This window comes from Eleginops maclovinus, chromosome 22, assembly GCF_036324505.1.
Source record: "Eleginops maclovinus isolate JMC-PN-2008 ecotype Puerto Natales chromosome 22, JC_Emac_rtc_rv5, whole genome shotgun sequence".
Classification (NCBI taxonomy): domain Eukaryota; kingdom Metazoa; phylum Chordata; class Actinopteri; order Perciformes; family Eleginopidae; genus Eleginops; species Eleginops maclovinus.
Window position 1 is genome coordinate 6,574,572 of NC_086370.1, and position 17,886 is coordinate 6,592,457.

At 40.7% G+C, this 17,886-nt stretch overlaps 1 protein-coding gene across 2 annotated transcripts; it reads right to left on the reverse strand.

Moving 5' to 3' along the window:
• Positions 1 to 1,884: 1,884 nt before the first annotated feature.
• Positions 1,885 to 17,773, reverse strand: nvl (nuclear VCP like). 2 transcript variants are annotated; one of them, XM_063874640.1, is made up of 24 exons: positions 17,655 to 17,773; positions 16,256 to 16,324; positions 15,364 to 15,434; positions 14,296 to 14,348; positions 14,005 to 14,095; positions 13,838 to 13,901; positions 11,892 to 12,137; positions 11,477 to 11,576; positions 10,931 to 11,007; positions 10,676 to 10,810; positions 10,017 to 10,118; positions 9,447 to 9,564; positions 8,652 to 8,796; positions 8,174 to 8,480; positions 7,598 to 7,852; positions 6,570 to 6,674; positions 5,876 to 5,938; positions 5,316 to 5,435; positions 4,235 to 4,334; positions 4,027 to 4,133; positions 2,939 to 3,015; positions 2,668 to 2,759; positions 2,294 to 2,391; positions 1,885 to 2,050 (listed from the first exon to the last, which is right to left on the reverse strand). In XM_063874640.1, exons 2-24 carry the CDS (start codon positions 16,310 to 16,312, stop codon positions 2,006 to 2,008), a joined length of 2,628 nt encoding a protein of 875 aa, XP_063730710.1. In that variant the 5' UTR covers positions 16,313 to 16,324; positions 17,655 to 17,773; the 3' UTR covers positions 1,885 to 2,005. The 2 variants fall into 2 exon arrangements, with proteins under 2 accessions (XP_063730710.1, XP_063730709.1); XM_063874639.1 differs by having other exon boundaries at positions 11,477 to 11,579.
• Positions 17,774 to 17,886: the final 113 nt, after the last annotated feature.

Consider the following 17,886-nt stretch of genomic DNA (forward strand, 5'->3'; position numbering starts at 1 on the left):
ATAGCTTCCTTGTTATTGCCAGTGTTTTGTTCAATGAGGAAATGCTCTACCTCTAGCTAATGCAAAGTATTTCCTTCCCATTGTGTGAGTGTGTTTATTTTTGTACTTTTTTTCAGAACAAGTGAGTTTATTAGACAATGCCAAATGACATTAACTGTTGCCAGGCAGTGGAGTTCACGCAAATCCTCAGAAGTACCAAGAATGGTCTGACATTATTTTAATTTCTACTGTCTTTTAAGAAGAAACCTGAGAATATTTGTGAACCAAAGGTTACATTTACATTTTAACAAGGTGCACCAATGCCTCTTTTCAAACCATCTTTCCAAAAACCGTTTGAATACTATCTGTCCTATGGCAAACATCTTCAAAGACATCTGCAATACACCGTATGCTCTGACCTAATTCATAAGCAGATATGTAATTGATCAGGTCTTGCTTTTCAAAACTTGTTTTTGAGACTTGTTATGACATGCGTCTTGCCTGAAGAAACCTCAACATCCCCGGCAGCTTTAAACTGTCTAATGTACAATTATACCCATAGATCCTCCTAATTTTCTCCCAATGTCCACAGCCTAGTCCAATAATGCTCTGAGTTATTTTGTTTCCCATCCCTCCAGTACAGTACAAGACATGCTAATTGCAACTATCTAAATGAGCTAAGCAATCTTTAGCTCCATCTCCAACAATCCATGAAGTAGAACTAATGCATTATTAATTAAGTAAGCAATAGACTGGATATTAGTGGCCTAATCATTAAGAATGAAATTAGGTAGTGCCAGCCTGTTGAAGGAAGGGGAGGAGGAGACAACTGGCTCTCACTAAATGTAAAAAAAAACAGATCAGTGTGGCACGGTCTGCAGAACGCACTGCTGCCTAAAGACAATAACACCAGGCGGCTCAGGAGCAAGGCTGCTGGAATCATGAAGGATTGAAGCTATCCGAACAACGGCCTCTTTGGAGTGTCGTTGTCAGGAAAGTGCTACAGCAGTCACAGCGCCAGAATGGAGAGGCTAAAGACGTATACAATATACATAAATACACATATACTGCTACACTGGTACTTGCCTTTTGCGTTGGCAATGACACGTGAAGCAGTTGGGAGGAGGAAACACCTCTTCCAACATCATCCTCAACACTGGAGCACCACAGGGCTGCATTCTTAGCCCCCTGCAGACCCCTACCAATGTACAACAAAGCACGACACACCATAACGACACATACAGTATACTGGTACATTGGTGATTGCCCATTGTGCTGGCACGGATAATTAACAAACTATTCACATCATTATTTGGGTTGTATCCAAATGTTTGACTGCACTTTTTATAAGTTGCTTTGGATAATAATATATCATTTATTTGGGCCCACTCCTGCTAGCGATCAATGGAAGATGACGTAGCACACAATCCCCACACCACGCTATTTCACCCGGACACAGGGCTAGCTATGTGTGATTGCTTTAATTATATACACTTCTTCCAATATTATTCTCAACACTGGGGCACCCCAGGGCTGCGTTCTGAGCCCATTGCTGTTTTCTCTGTCCAATGTACAACAAAGCTGTGTAGGACCTGATAACGGAGAACAATGTAAAGGCCTGGCTGCAGGAAGTGAGCGCCTGATCGGCTGCCTTTTCAGGTCAACTCCTGAACGACAGCAAACAGAGCGCGGATAGTGGACTTGGGAAGGAACAGGAAAGGAACTACTCCCCCACAGGTCCTTGGTGGAGAGGCTTCAAGTGTCACCCAGGTCAGAAAAGACTCTGAGAGGGCTCCTTTCCTCTCTTGATACCATGTAACCTATCTTTTAAATGTTAATGTAAGGTTGTTAGTCATTAATTCTGGATTCTTTTTTTCAAGCTAACCTATAACAAACACAGACATATTTGGTTTCTACACTTTTTTATTACAAAAGCAGGAATCAGTTATGATTCACCACAATAAAATGTGTATACATACATTCCATAAAATGATTCACTAAAGTTGAACTGGTTCTGGTCCAATAGTTATCTGATGAGGGACTCTCTGAGCAGCTCATACATCTTCTGGTCCTGCACAGGCAACACAGGAACAGTCAGAAATGTATATGAATAACAATTTATATGAATAGAAATTTGAGTAAAGGGTTTTCATAAATCCATGTTTCTTCTCCTGTGAAATGTATATTAATATTTTCCCAGTTTTAAACAATTATAATTGTATCATTGTGAGGTCAGTAATGAGACTCAGATATGATAAGGGCAGTCATCTGTTCAATTATTTATTACTTGACCTAAAAGAAAATGTGCACTTACTTTTTTGGACACAGATGGTCGAACTTTCTTGAAAGCATCCTCAAAATTCAGTTTGCTCACTTTGATGTCAACAACCGGGCCAGAGGAGAACGTGTGTCCTGTGTGGAACAATGAACACAAATAAATAATCAACTCAAAAACAGTTTGTTTTCAGTCCTGTTTTTGTTGTGTTTCATGAGAAAGTTAACATTTTAAATATTGCAATTTCCAATAATCAGAATCTCCTTTTTGCAATGAAATGGGGAGTGTGGAGGGAACTTTGGGATTTTAGCCTTTGCAGACCATTTACATGTACAACACACTACAGGAAAGGAAACACCAAAAAAACACAATAGGGCCTCTTTAAATACAGGTTTTTTAGGTAGTCAGGTTACCAGGTGTGGCAGTGGTGGGGGGCTTGGTCTTCAGGTATTCCCTCAGAGCATTCACAGAGGCTTCCCTCACCAACGCAGTCAGGTCAGCTCCACTGCATCAAAAACACACACACACACACACACACACACACACGCACACTTACTAACAGTGTATCAGTGGTTCAACATCTGTATCATTGCAACATGGGAAGAAAAACCTTTACCACTGTTTAAAGCCAGTTTATCTGTCAGACTTAAAGCGTCAGAACAGTGTGAAATTAGTAAGACTCACCTGAAGCAATCGCAGCGCTCGTTGAAGGCAATCTCCTCCAGACTGACATCCTGCTCCAGCTGAGGTTTGGTCCCTCCCTGCAGAAGATCAGCGGCACAGTTGTAACAAAGCCTCTTCAAAAGATGCCTTTATACTTCCCAGTGACAAAGGTCTTTGGCCTTTTCTGTTCAAGTGTCTCACAAAACCCTGAATGAGGACTGTGGAGGACACAGTGATAAACCTAGCTATGGGATCATGTTGAAGACTTATGAGCTACCCAATCCTTTTTACTGGAGGATCACAAACAATGTTAGGATGTCAGAAAAACAATTTTTTTGAGGAGAGATTAAAAATGAATGAAAAAGAGGGAGGGCTTCGATAAGATAGACTGAGGCCTCACTGTAATAAATCAGATCCATGTCTTAGAAATATCTCAGAGTTGTTTCTGGATAAGTGGAGAGAAATTAGGTGGAAGCTCTGCACTGAAACAAGGTCTTTAAGACATTAAAGACACATCTGAGGAAAGACTTCATTTTGAAGAACCTGTGTAAAATGAAATCATGTGTTCTGTGAGTTTCTATTGCTTCCACAATGATGGAAAGTAATCCAATATACTACTACTACTACAAGAAACAGCTTTGAATATAACAGATATTTTGTTAACTGCAGGTAAGGAAGCACTTACAATGAAATGGATAATATCAGGAATTCCCAGTGGATAAGATAATCAGAATCCTCAAAGTCAGAATATTTTTAATTAGATTATTTTAATAGTTTCTCCATTCTACTATGACATAAATAAATTATAGATAAAAAAGAAAAAGATAATGAATATTTATACAAACACGAGTTAAATAAATAATTTGCAATACAATTAAATAAAATAGATTAAAATTCTACAATAATTTCAAAAAAGCAATACGTTTGAGATATTTTTGAAATAGTATTATAGGAATTCCTTTTGTGTTCCCCTGGCAAAAAAACATAAATATCTCACAAGTCAATCATGTGGCAGCAGTTCAATGTATCTTTTCAACATAAAACATCCGCCTACGTTAGATCACATGATCAATATGACCGTCTCCATCCCTCTCGTAGTGAATTCTTACCTTGGTGATGGTGAGCAGGATGGCGTGGCGGTCCGCTGGAGGAGGCAGACCCACGTACAAGGTTTTATCCAGACGCCCTGGCCTCAGTATGGCAGGGTCGATGATATCTAGCAGGAGACAAGACGGTCACATATTGTTTTTAGAAAAAGGTTGGAAAAGGAATCTTAATCTCTGAACCCATTACATGTTGCCATGTCCCCGTGGTTACCTGGTCTGTTGGTAGCAGCCATGATGAAGACCTGCCGTCTGGTCTCTAAGCCGTCCATCTCTGTGAGCAGCTGGTTGACCACCCGCACGCTGGCTCCTGACTGAACACACACACAAACAATGCTCATACACACACATGCCACAAGGTGTCCGAGAAGAAAATCTGTATGAACAGTAATAGAGTGGTGCGGGAATGAGTCCTAAAACTTGGAAGTGAGTTCGAGTTTTTACCAGTTCCGGTTCTCTCATCTCAGAGTCAGGGAATAATTGTTCTGTTTAACCTTTGACCTAGTTCATGATTCCCTCCTTCCTCTGTCTGTATTCCCATGGCCTTTGGGGTGCTGTAATCTCCCTTAAAGAGGGGCAGCTTGGGCGCTTTGTTGATGCCAGTCTATGACCGAGCACAAGCTACCATGAGATTTTTGTTTAGGGACGTCTAGAAGCCCTTCTTATCTGGTTCCCTGGCACACTTTCTTTTCCAATGTGCGACAGCTTTGGTTAGATTCAGGATCCATATTTGTTTAGTCTGGCGAATGAAGAATGTGGATTGTCCATTCTGAACTAGTTAAAACCTCGTATTGCAGTAGAGATCTTCAGAATTGGTCGGGCAACCGCTCTGTCAACTCGTGGCTGCAGCACATGTCTTAAAACCTTCAGTGCTTTCCATCAAAGTTCCAGCTCTCCCTGTGTCTCTCTGAGTTTCGTCTCCATTGCTTCAGAAGTTTCCATCACAGAGTCAATGGGATTTCTCCAGAGGATTTTAGGAAAATAGCTTGAAATAAGGTCTGTGGTTGACACAAATTTAAGAGACGGATCACGTTTTGTTCTACGACATTAAATGCGTCAGCAGTGACACCCCCCCATTTTGATCTGTATTTTTGAAAGTCAGGTGAAACGATCTTAAGTTGGCGTGACGTTGAAGTCGTGCGACCCTGCTGGACTCGTCTGTAGTTCGTTTATAGCATAACGTCAGAATTTTGCTTCTGGCGATTAGATTTATGTTAAGAAAATTATAAAAGTAGGGCGGCAGTGGCTTAGTCTGTAAGGGCTTGGACTGGGGTCCAAAGGGTCGTCGGTCTCACCTCGTGTCCTGAGCGGCGCGGACACAGAGCGTCGATCTCATCAAAAAAGATAACACATGGAGCCGAGTTTCGTCCTCTCTGGAAGACCTGTCTGACAGCACGCTCGCTCTCACCAACATACTGCACACACACACACACACACACACACACACACACACACACACACACACACACACACACACACACACACACACACACACACACACACACACACACACACACACACACACACACACACACACACACACACACACACACACACACACACACACACACCTTTACCATCAACCCTACATTTATATTTAGTGCAAGGGTGTGAAATGAATGACACGTATCATCATGAAAACAGGGTGATTAAAGAGAATAAGAATAAAAAAGGACCAAAGTCTGAGCTATAAATACACAGAACCACCTGATGTGATGCTAGCACAACACACTGAATGAGCCTCTCCGAGACGTGGTTAAAGGATAATAAGTGACACTTTGTTGGCTTTACTCTGATCCAACATCCTAAAAATGCCTTGGCCACATTAACATCTTCCTGCAGCTCCGTGACTCACCATGTTGAGCAGCTCTGGCCCTTTGACAGAGATGAAGTTGAGGCCTGACTCATTGGCCACTGCCTGTCAGGAAACAACACGGAAACACAGTGAGACACAGTACACCCCCGAGCAACCTCACACTATGTAGAAACAGCGGGGGGGACATTTAGGCTCAGAGTAGAAGAGTATTCGAAACCTTATGCTAAACAGTTAGCTTTGGAGCTAGCTTGGCTCTCTCCAATGCCATTTCCCCCTGCTTTCATCTATAAGCTAAGTAGGATGCTAAGCTAGGCTAACGACATACTTCTATAGATCATTCTATTTTACTCTCAGAAAGAAAGCAAATAAAAAAGTTACATAGTTAACAACACAGTACCAGTAGTAGTTTTGCCTTAATGACACCTGACTTTGAGTCAAATTGCTTAAGATGTATCATAAAATAACTGGCAGGCACAGGATCACTCTCTTGGTCCGAGTCAAATTTTGTATTTTCATCCTAAGTCTTTAGCTCTGTAAATAAAATATAAAAATAAATTGGCCATAATGAAATGGACTAAGTGGTTCATTCACTATCTATTTTCATTACAAATCATCAGCTGATGGATGATCAAAGAAAAGTAGAACATTTACCCATTGAACTACAACTACAACACTAGTATTGCTGTTACTCACTAACAGGTATAACAGTGTAGGTGTGTGGGGGGGGGGTCACCTTGGCCAACAGAGTCTTTCCACATCCTGGAGGTCCAGCTAGCAGCACCCCGGATGGAGCGCTGAGCCCCAGAGCTTTGAACTGCTCCGGAGAACGCACTGGAGCCTGCAGGACACACAAACAGAGGGATGTTGCTCCTCAGTATAAAAAATGTTTTTGCGTTAAGCACAACAACATACCTAAAACTGACATCTTTGCAGGGTACTTAATTTTGATCATACTCAAAAATGTCATGAGTCTGGACAGCCTCCCACACATCTACCTGCACTCTCACTGCAGGTCACCCGTTTCTACCACAAGCTGCCAGCTTGACAGCCGTAGGTTCTATAAATATCCTAGTTTGTGTTTATGTTCCCTGTGGAAAATTCCATCCAAACTACAAGCTTCCTCTACCTGCCTCCGGCTGTTTCCTGAAGAGGTGGAGCTAAGAAATCTAAAAAGGCTGGCCTGAGGTGGGGGCCTCATCCTCCATTTGTTTCCTTTGCTTTACAGAGGACAAATGATGCCCGTTTTCAGGATCATATTTGTATTTTGTGTCTCTACTGTGACATGTTTCCGTCCCTTAATGTTCAAAAACCTCTCTGCCTGTGCTGCAGCACCTCTTTTCAGCCTCTGTCTGAAACCAGAGCCCAGTCTGCTCTGAATGGTTAGTTGGCCGGCTCTGTTGTGATCAGTCAACCACTTAGAGATGTCTATCACTTACAATGTGTTTGAGCGCTAGTCAATTGAAGTGCACATGTAACACAGTGATGTCACTATGTTCCTGAAGTAAACAAAGGCATTTCAACTTTGGGATTTTTTCCTTTGCAGACCATTTATAAAAACATATAACACACTACAGGAAAGGGAAAATTCCAAGAAGCATACTAGGGCCCTTTAAACCCATTGTGTTGACTCATTATTACCTAAGTTTAATAATCCTCATTCATAATGATGACTTGATAGGTAAGGATCTCAAAGTAGAGTATGAATAGTTTTTCTCAGTGTGGATCATAGATGTTTAACAGGAAGCAGCCGGCTGTGTTTACCAGTATGGCCATGGTCAGGTCCTCTCTGATGTCCTGCAGCGCCCCCACATCCTCCCAGGTGACGTCGGGCACCGTGGCGAAGCCCTCCCTCTTGGCTGAGGGCTGCACGCTGGCCAGAGACGCCTGGAAGTCTGACATGAGGATGGCCAGGCCGGCCAGCTCCTCCATTGACAGAGATTCAGTGTTGTTCAGCAGCTGCAGCAGGTGCCACAGCTCCCCCTGCTGGACACAGGACACACACTGCCCTGAAGGACTCTGGGCAGGAAATAAAACAAATGTAATTCAGACAAATAACTATAAATCACATCAGATAAAACAAAACTTATGCTACTTGAAGTCCAACTATAGTTCGGGTTGTTGTTTACCGACAACACCATTGTATAGGTATAGACAAAATCACTCATAAACATGAAGCACGACCTCTGCTCTGATTAATTTAGGGATTATCTGGTAATCAGTTTGATTGTTTACTTTCTGCATTTATCTTATCGACATAGTTATATTTAGATGTGTAGATAAACATACAGTATGACTCTGAGCAGAATGACTCAGGTGTGTTGATGGAGCTCCTCATACCTGCAGGTCAGTGTGCCCCGCCTCCTCCTGAGGCACCGGGATGATGTCTGTTGTCTGTGTCTCTGTGACCTCTCCGTCTGTCACAGCCTCCTCAGTCTGAGCTCCAGCTGTTACCGTGTCTTCAGTGGAGCACTGTCTTTGGCTTTTTGCTCTTCTTTCCATCAGAACTCTGTTTACGGCGCTCATGGCGGCTTCTCGACACAGAGCCATGAGGTCGGCCCCCACGTAGCCTGGAGTGATGCGGGCCAGCTGCTGGAAGTCAAAGTCCACCGGCAGCTTCAGCTTCCGACACAGCGTCTTCAAGATCCTGCAGCGCAGAGAATTCAGTTTCATTTAAAGTGTGAGATATCTAGAGCTATGGCAAATCAAGCAAGTGAAGGACAAAAATGCAAACAAGATTGATCTTTTTCCAAGATGAAAACACAATATTAAGTATAATAAAGGACGTGTTCCTTCTTCATGATGTTGTTTGGCTGACCTGAGTCGAGCTGCTTCATCTGGGATCCCCAGGCAGATCTCTCTGTCGAAGCGTCCTGCTCTGCGCAGGGCGGGGTCCAGGGAGTCCGGCCTGTTGGTGGCCCCGATCACCATCACCTGAGCCGTCACCGTCAGACTGTTCAGGTCTGTCAGGAGGAGAGCAGCACTGCAAAGTCTTTATCTGTTCTATTTTCTAAGTTTTGACGTTGTAGCTTAATATAAGATCATTAATTTGTCCACCAGCTGTCAATCAGCCTCATTTAGCAATATCAGAAAAAGAGAGCATATGCAGTCTTGAAAAGTAACAGATTACATGATCAGGATGCAAAAAAAGGCGACTGTATTCCCTTCTGGTAAATAAAATAATTACAGATTACTGTAACATTTCTAAAATTGGGGATTACTAGCAGGATTATAGTGCAACTAGAAAGATCATACAGTGTTTGTTGTAAAGGATCAGATGTCCTCTCTCCTCTGTCAGTGGTTCTGTTCTGTAGGCTAAAACTTTAAGAGTGAATCTATACGCCTACTGCCTGAATCTGCTTTATGGTTTTCTCTTTCCTTGGTTCATTTGTTCTGTTTTTAAATCAGCAGGTGAACCTTCAGTATATGTTCATAAAATAGTGTGTGTGAGATTAACTGTGTATTAAACTAAAACGGAGCCTTTTCTGACAGCTCAGATTTGTAGTATGTGCTCCTATGTTTCAGTGCTTCATGAAAGGCAGCTTTTCCTGTCAATAAAATCTCTGAGCAGAGGACTGATTTCTGGTACTGCTCTGGAGGCTGTGTGTCCTACCGTCCATGCAGGTCAGCAGCTGGGCAACAATCCTCCTCTCCATGTCTTTAGATGCCACCTCTCGCTTCGGTGTAATGGCGTCGATCTCATCTATGAACAGGATACACGGAGCAGAGCTCTGCGGGTGGGGGGGGGGAGTAGCATACAACATTATTGATCACTATCAAATATACCTGCTCTATTAATCCTGGGGCGAGATGGTTGTCATCCAATCAAAACGTCAGAAGGTTTGGGGTTCGATCAGCAACCCAGTAGCTCATATGTGATTGTGTACAAGATGCACTAGATTTAGCAGACACTTTTATCCAAGCTACTTACATACTCTTCAATATGGCAGACAAGCCTACAGGAGCAATTTAAGGTTATGTATCTTAACCAAGGACACTTCAACACTTTGACTGCAGGACATGGGGGTCGATACCAATGCCCCTCTGAATGGTAGATGCCCGTTTACTAATTTAGCCATGTGCTAATCGCTCAGATTGCTCAGTGGGTCACAGGTACGTATTTTACCTCCTACATTCTCTACTCTTGTGCTGATCAATATAGAAGAGGAAAACCAGCACTAACCACAGCCAGGTCAAACAGCTCTCTGAGCTTCTGTTCAGACTCCCCCGACACGCCGGACACCAGCTCCGGAGCAGACACCTTCAACATGGGCAGCATCAGCTCCTGACACACAAAATATATCATTTTATTTAAAAACCACAGAAAGTGAACATGAAACCTTTGTGATGTCACACTCAAGTATCAGTTAAAGTGATTACTGCGTTAGTAAAGCTGTAGAACCTTTCTTTTTTAAAGTCCCATGATTCTTTACAATTCTATTCTATTGAACCCCTCAATGATTAGAGACCACAGCAGATAAAGTGCATGCCCTTGAAGAGGAGGTGAATATTGTCTTAACTTATAAAGGCTCATTTAATCGGCGACCTTGAGAGCCTTGAAAGGCGCCTATATAAATAAAATGCATATTATTATTATTATTACTCATAATATTATATTGTATCATTCTTTTAATGTAAGAACCTTGACATCAAATTAGGGAATAAAGTCAGTAAATTACAGTAGAACATTTTTTAAAATAAAATGATTATAATAATTAAAAAACCCAGAAGTAAATAGAGTAAAATACAGACTGCTTATTCCCACAGACCATCGGGGTCATATGAGATAACCTGGTAATAAAAACATCCGCCTGTATTCCCCAGGCGTTGTCCAGCACTCACCCCCGCCACAGCCTGGGCCAGCAGGGTCTTTCCACAGCCGGGGGGTCCGTGCAGGAGGAAGCCCCTGGGGGGAACCATCCCCAGCCTCTGGTACACCTCTGGGTGACGCATGTGGATCAGCAGCTTACACACCTCCTGCAACAAGGTCAAAGTAGCACAGGGTAAAACTACAGTGACATGGATAATCTGCGAGGTAAAAGTTGTATTGTTATGATTTTTAATCGAAGACGTTAATAAGGTTCAAACTGAGCTAACCGTTAACGTCTCTTCATTGCCTCCCACATCTTCGAACTTCAGAGTGGGATACTGCAGCTCCAGTGATTTAGATTTTGCTGAAAAAACATTTTAAAAGGAAAATACTGTGAATGCAATGTTTGCCAGCAATTCAACAACCTTAGTAAATTATAAACAAACATTATAAAGTTAACAATACAAGAAATATAATCTACTCTTTAGTTATAAGGAAATGTTGCAGTCCTACAGGCAACGACTGTTTGTTTATTGAATTATGATTTAGAGTGGGTTTCAACAGTAAGTCAAGAGTATATTTATCATAGAGCTGAAATGACTAGTCGACTTATCGAATAGTCGATGGAATAAAAATCGCCACATCTTTTGTAAATCTTAACAAATGTTGAATGCTAAAAAGTAAGGAAGAGCTGTTTTTAAGCTAGCGTGGGATTGAAAAAACAAGACAGGAAATGTTCAATTCAGTTTCTCAAATGACTAGTCCATAATAAAAATAACTATTAGTTGCAGCCCTACTTTATAGTTATCCTGGCAAACTAGACAAGGTAGTACCTTTCTTATTTGGGGTGCGGGACTTCGTGGTTTCAGAGATCTTTGTCCTTTTCTTTGACTTTTTTGTAGATTTCTCCGACTCGAGAATGGACACATCTGTCTGCTGGTGACAGAAATATAAGGCAGTGAGAGCTGGAGTCCAAGAGTGAGATTATCGGGTAGCCTCAGTAACAACTATGAGTTTATTTCACTTGGTTTTTTGTTTTTGAGGGCAGTAGACCAGAGACGGTAACATTTTATAAAATAGGAGTCGAGAGTCTACACAAATGTAAAAAAACCCCACCTAACTCTTAGGAGTCGAAGAGGGAGTTACAATTATATACTGACTAAATCAATAAGACCAAAGTATCTATATAACATGGGGTCGGCCGACAAAAACATGTCCTCCCTGCCACACACCCCCAGAGGAACATACGTTTGCTGTAGTGTTGGTGGGCTCCTCATCACACAGGTCGATTAAGATGCGGCGCTTCTCAGGGCCTCTGCCTTTGTCAATGAACCAGCCTCCAGTGGACACCAGTGTTCCTGCACTGGGGGGGGCGTTGGCTGCGCTGGCAGGAGTGCTGGCAGCAAGCGCATCTCTCCTGGGGGAGCTGGAGTCGGACTCAGGGAGTCCTTTCCGGTACAGAGAAGTTAGGGAGCTGTTCATGTGGCTGGTCGGCTGCGGAGGGCAAAAAATGGAAACATGGAATAATCAGATGTCACCGTCAGAGAGGACTTTATAAGAAGCAGGCCAACATTTGGGAGATTTGTGTGATCGCAATCTAAATCTACATACATCATCTCCATCCAGCACAGAGATAGCTCCAGGATATGTTCACAAGTAGAAAAGCGAAATTGTGAGCCTGACTATATCGAAAGAGTCAACATAGTACCGTTAAACCAGTTATATATTATTATTTAAGAGGTTATGGTAGTAATAATAATAATAATACATTTAATTTATAGAGGGCTTTTCGTGTTACTCACAGATGCTTCAAATATTTAGAGTTTAACATTTAAAATAAAACTCATTTTAACACACAATATGTATAACACATTAACAGCTGGTCCAATAATACAGGAAAACACACTACTAGTCGTCTCCTTTGTTCTATAATCTAAAAAGCCTTTCAACACAGAAAGATTAAGGTGTTCTGGGAGGAGGAGAAAGCAGATTTGACTGGATCCAAAGTTTTTTCTGTTGGGTTTATATCCAGAAGAGCATATCTATAGTGTGGTGACTATGGCTACTCAATATCACCCTGGGATTGACTAAACTGATTGGACTCGTGTACATCTATTCACGACGAGGTTTTTAGGTTTCAATATAGTTTACTTTCAAAGAAAAACAGCGTGTGCACAGACACGGACTGCTCTCCAGCCACAATCAATTTCACCTGTGCCAGGGAGATCATTTATATATGTTGTTGCTCCATTACGTCATCTATCGTTCAAATAATGAAAACATATAACCATTGTAATGGGTGCAACATACAGCTCCGGAAAAAATTAAGAGACCACTCTAAAATGTTTCCTAAATCTTTCTCTCTACATGTATGGCAGTCAGTCCAGTGTCTGTTGAATTCCAACACAGACCAATACGATGAATAAATTAAAAAAGCATTTAACTCAAAGACATACCTACAAATAATCAAACTAAAGAAAATGAAAATGCTGAAGCAGGTCTCTTAATTTTTCCGCAGCTGTATACTAAACATGAGCAAGCATTTATAGACCTCAGCTTGCTGTAGGCCCAAACCTGTACTGCATTGTTTTGGAAAAAGGCTCACAGTTCAAGCATCAATCATTGGTTGCGATGAATGCTTTCAGGCATCCAATTGGAGCAGATATCCTATATATTAAGAGCATGTGTTTGGGATTTCATGGAGGCCCTTTATTGATTAGTTAAAGGATCTAAAATCTTATGTCCGAAGGGATGAATGGATGTATTGCTGGTGCAGTTCCTGAGACTGTGTAATTGTGTCTGTTCTTTTCTGCATAATGTTTCGATGATTGCCTTGTGTGTCTTTTTTTTGTTATATTAAAAATTCCAATAATAAATGGTGGGAAAAAAAGCATTTTACCACTCATAAATATTGTAAAAGTACCTAAGTGGCTCCTGATAAAGAAACTGCCAGCCCCTTCAAAGCAGTATTTTTTTTTAATCATCAATGCATCTGTCCGTCCATATCTTTGGTTTAGAAAGGACAGCCTTGGTAGAGTCAGCTGTTTTCTAAGTGCTTAACATGTGATTTCCCTTAATTATCTGAAGGTGAGGGTTAAAATAAATAAAACCACCTGTCACATTTCTGTAAAAAAAATACTTTTGCTTTTAATCGTCCCACAGCCTTCTGATCTAACCTTCCCATTAATTATTACCGTGTTCTCCAGAATGAGGTCATCACTGTCGGCGTCCTCCTCTGCGCTGCTGCTGCTGCCTTCACTGTCAACACACACACACACACACACACGTTTTGTACGACATTAGATGTGCATTAAGAATACGAGTGCTTTGGAGAGAAGCAGTGCTAGAGAGTGATCTGTACCCGGTGTTGTTGGTGCTGTGCTTTGCTCTCTTAGCCAAGTGTTTGCTCTCCAGATCGTTTAGCCCAGAGTCCTTCATTAATAGGTCATACACTAGGAGAAGCAGATAAAGAGTGTTATCATAAACAATGGCATGGATGAGTTGGTACTAGCGCTGCACGATTAATTAAAATGTTATCAAAATCGCAACGTGGACAAGAGCAGTATTTGTTAAAGGAACACAGACTGTAAACACATGTACGCCAAGCTACTGTCGCAGTGTAATACAGCATTTATGTAAGGTACACCCTTACCTTTCTCTACCTGAATCCTGAAAGCTATTTTGTTTCGCCTGCCGTAATCCATCCTAAAGAGAACATATAAACATAACAGTTTTAAATTGTATACATAGACAATTATATACACTCAGTGTCCAGTTAAGTTAAAGTTCCCCTATTATACACTTTTTCAACAATATTACAGGTCTCAGATATATTCAAAACATGTCTCTGAAGTGTTTGGTTAGAAACACCAAACAGATCATTGTAGCATCCCATAAACCCCTCTGTTTCAGCCCTGTTCCTGAAGTGCTGATTCTGTAGCTTTAAATGCTAATGAGCTGCTGCTGGCCACGCCCCTCTGAAAGCTGACTGGTTAAAAAACACAATGGTTCTCTAGGAGGAGATTCAGGTGATACGGTGGGCAGGTGTTACCTTGGTTGGTTATTGGCTAAAATAAGCCCAAAAAACGTTGTGACATCACAAAGTGGCCAAAATCTGATCAGCTCATTTTCAGTTTTTATATTAATTGATCAGGACTAAAAGAGAGGGAATCTTTTTTCCTGCAACTTTCGGAATCTCTTAACACCGGGGACACATGTTTTTGTATAAAAAGACATGAAAAAGAGGATTTTGCATAATAGATCACCTTAAAAACAAATAGTGTAATGCAGCTCCCACTGTTATGAAGGTGCTAATGTTAACACCTCTATATGAGAAAACCTTTTTATTTTGATTTATTTAAATAAAGGCTTTGATAAATATACAAATTGTCACTGTTCTAATTAGATCTGCACAATTAATCACATTTGTAATCCATTATGGACAAGCGCAATATTCAAACAGGAAGTACAATATTTGTTATTAGCTAAATATGTGTTAAAAAACCCTTTTGAATGACTTAAGAATACATATTTATTGGGTACAGATCCTCTTAAACAAATCACACCAAGATCATTTAATATATCTGTCAATGATAATGAGGATTCTAAATCAAAATGGACTTATTACCTCCCATATCGTGAATCATATGGCATTATAAATCTAACTTATCGCAATCCTGATTATTTTCTAAATGGTGCAAGGCCCTAGTGATGTACTTGCCTGTGCAGTCTCTGGAGTTCCACAGCCATGGCAGACAGGTCCACATATTCACTGGAGCAGGTCGCCATGTACTGAAAACACAACCCAACAGCAGGAAATTCAGTCTCTGATGGTATGTTCATTTAACACGACAAATAGCACAAATTAAAGCATGACATTCAGAGCCAGGACGTGACATTTATGTGACATCACTCCAGAAAGGATGCAGGGTAAACCAAAAGGAAGAAGGGGGAGAGCTGCGTCCAGATTTATGGAGAAAAGGAGGTATGAGTCATGTCTCTCCTCTCTCTCATCATGGGTAACGTAATGGCATTATAGCCTATAGTATTCATCTGTTTCCATCTTACAGTTTATTTAACTTAATAGTTATCACTACGATAAACAGTGCTTGGTCTTATTGCACTGTACAATATTTAAATGTGCATTCTGTTCTTGTATAACTTATTCTACTTACATGTATATAGAATCCTGCCTTTCCTTGGTCACTGAAAACATTCTCTGCAGTGTTTAGCTTATTGCATGTATTTATTTGCTGAAATGTAGGCTAGTTGACTTCATCTGCATAACTTGCACATTGGTCTTGCAACCTAATGTGCACTATTGTATTCTAATCTTTTCTACTCTGTTTCATTTTGCATTATTTTAATTGGATTTATTTAATTGTCTTATTATGTTATGTCTTATACAACTATGTTGCATTGTTGGAAGAACTTAGGACTTCAGATTTTCATTGCCATAACTACACTGTAGCTACTGTGTATATGAACATAAAGCCTTTGGATCTTGAGTACTGCTTATTTGTTACTTAATAAATAACAAAATCCTGATTTATTTGTTAAGGTCATCCCACAGATCTGATAAGTAAGATAAGAGTGAGGGCATGGATGTTTACCTGCTCCACTCTCTGCTTGAGCCGGTGGTCCACATAGCCCCCGCTTCTGTTCTTCATGATTATTCCAACCTGACAATCAGAACAAGAGGAACATGAGAAATTAAATCACATCATATATATATATTAAATCACTAAAAAAAAGCAGAATCTGTCTAAATACTGAGACTGTGCAAACTGTGTTATATTACTCCCTTAACTAAGAACTATATGTTCTACACAGTCAAATACAACTTCCCAAAGGTGTGATGAAAACAATGCATTTGCTCTTAGCACATAATAACTCTTCTAAGAATACACACATTTATCACACTTAATATAATCCACCAATCAGGAAAGGAGAAGGGGCTTAATACTGTCTATGAAGGTAGACCCCCACACAAAAGAGACTCTTGCAATCCTGTTCAATAAACCTGCAATGTGCAATATAAACACTATAATGTAGAAAATACTTGTTTTATAAATGTCCCAACTTATATTCTTTTAAGGTCTCAATGTCATGGTTTACTTAAATTGTTGCTACTCATCTTTTAGCCATGGTTGTGTACTTATATGTGATTATTTTGGTTGTATTACCAATGTGTGCTTTAGTTGTTAATTCTTTCATTCATTTTTTGTCAACCTGCTATACAACTGTTGTCTGTAACACTGAATTTTCCCGCTGTGAGACTAATAAAGGATTTCTGATTCTTTTTTTAATGATCCAAAACTTTAGGGACACATAAACCTTTTAAAGCTTTTTCGTTAGGTTTCGACCACAGGCTATTTAAAAGGTAAAGTATGTATATATTCAATAAATGAACCTAGAGTCAAGCATATTGAAGATCACATATCTTAGTCCTGCAAGTCAACAATGCACCAAGCCCTAAAGAAATCAGCTGTCACACATTTAGAAATGACAGGTCGAAGGGGGGCGTCCTTACATCTTCCTGAGAAATAACAAATTGTGCTTTTACATTTTTATTTTAAACCAGATATAAAAAAGTAAACAAACAAGACTGATCAGACTACAGTAAATGCACACATCTGGAGCCAGCTAATGTAGGGGACGTTAGCTCTTCGTTTTACAGTCATTTTGAGACCACTTAATGTGGTGTGCAGTTATGATTAGCTAATAGTCAGCTATGGTTACTGTATAACAGGGGGGAAAAATGAGCAAGTAAACAAAATGTCACGAGCGTGATCTCCCAACTGCATTACTGAATTGCAATATTTTTTCTTTAACAAAAATAATGAAAAAGAGCCCCAGTAGAGGGAGCAACACGCTGGTGGTCCATTCACAGGTGGCTGTACTGTGGAAACATTCAGGACTGAACGAACACATACATACATATCTAGTAGTTTAACGTCACTTTATGTCAAACAGAAACGGGCATTTTTAACGTGATAAATGGTTACTTACCTCAACAGAAACAGCAGTACATCGCTTCTCCTGAACGATTCTGTTTGAACTGGGCTGTGTTTACGGTGTGGCAACGTGAAATGGTGACCCGGAAGCAAACAAGTGGGCGACCGTTTTTCTTCTTCGCTGAGAATTAACGGTAGCTGACATCATTGGTGGCGCATCACTGCCATCTTCTGGTAAGAGGGAGCTACTACAGAGCTCCGTCTGACAGTTTTTTATCAGCCCTGTT

Excerpts from the sequence above, each read along its gene's own strand:
- nvl (XM_063874639.1), bottom strand. The coding sequence starts at position 16,312 with ATGAAGAACAGAAGCGGGGGCTATGTGGACCACCGGCTCAAGCAGAGA. Across the intron at positions 15,435-16,255 it reads TCAAGCAGAGAGTGGAGCAG|TACATGGCGACCTGCTCCAG; the intron begins GTAAACATCCAT and ends TTGTGTTTTCAG. Across the intron at positions 6,675-7,597 it reads ACCTGACCATGGCCATACTG|GCTCCAGTGCGTTCTCCGGA; the intron begins GTAAACACAGCC and ends TGTGTCCTGCAG.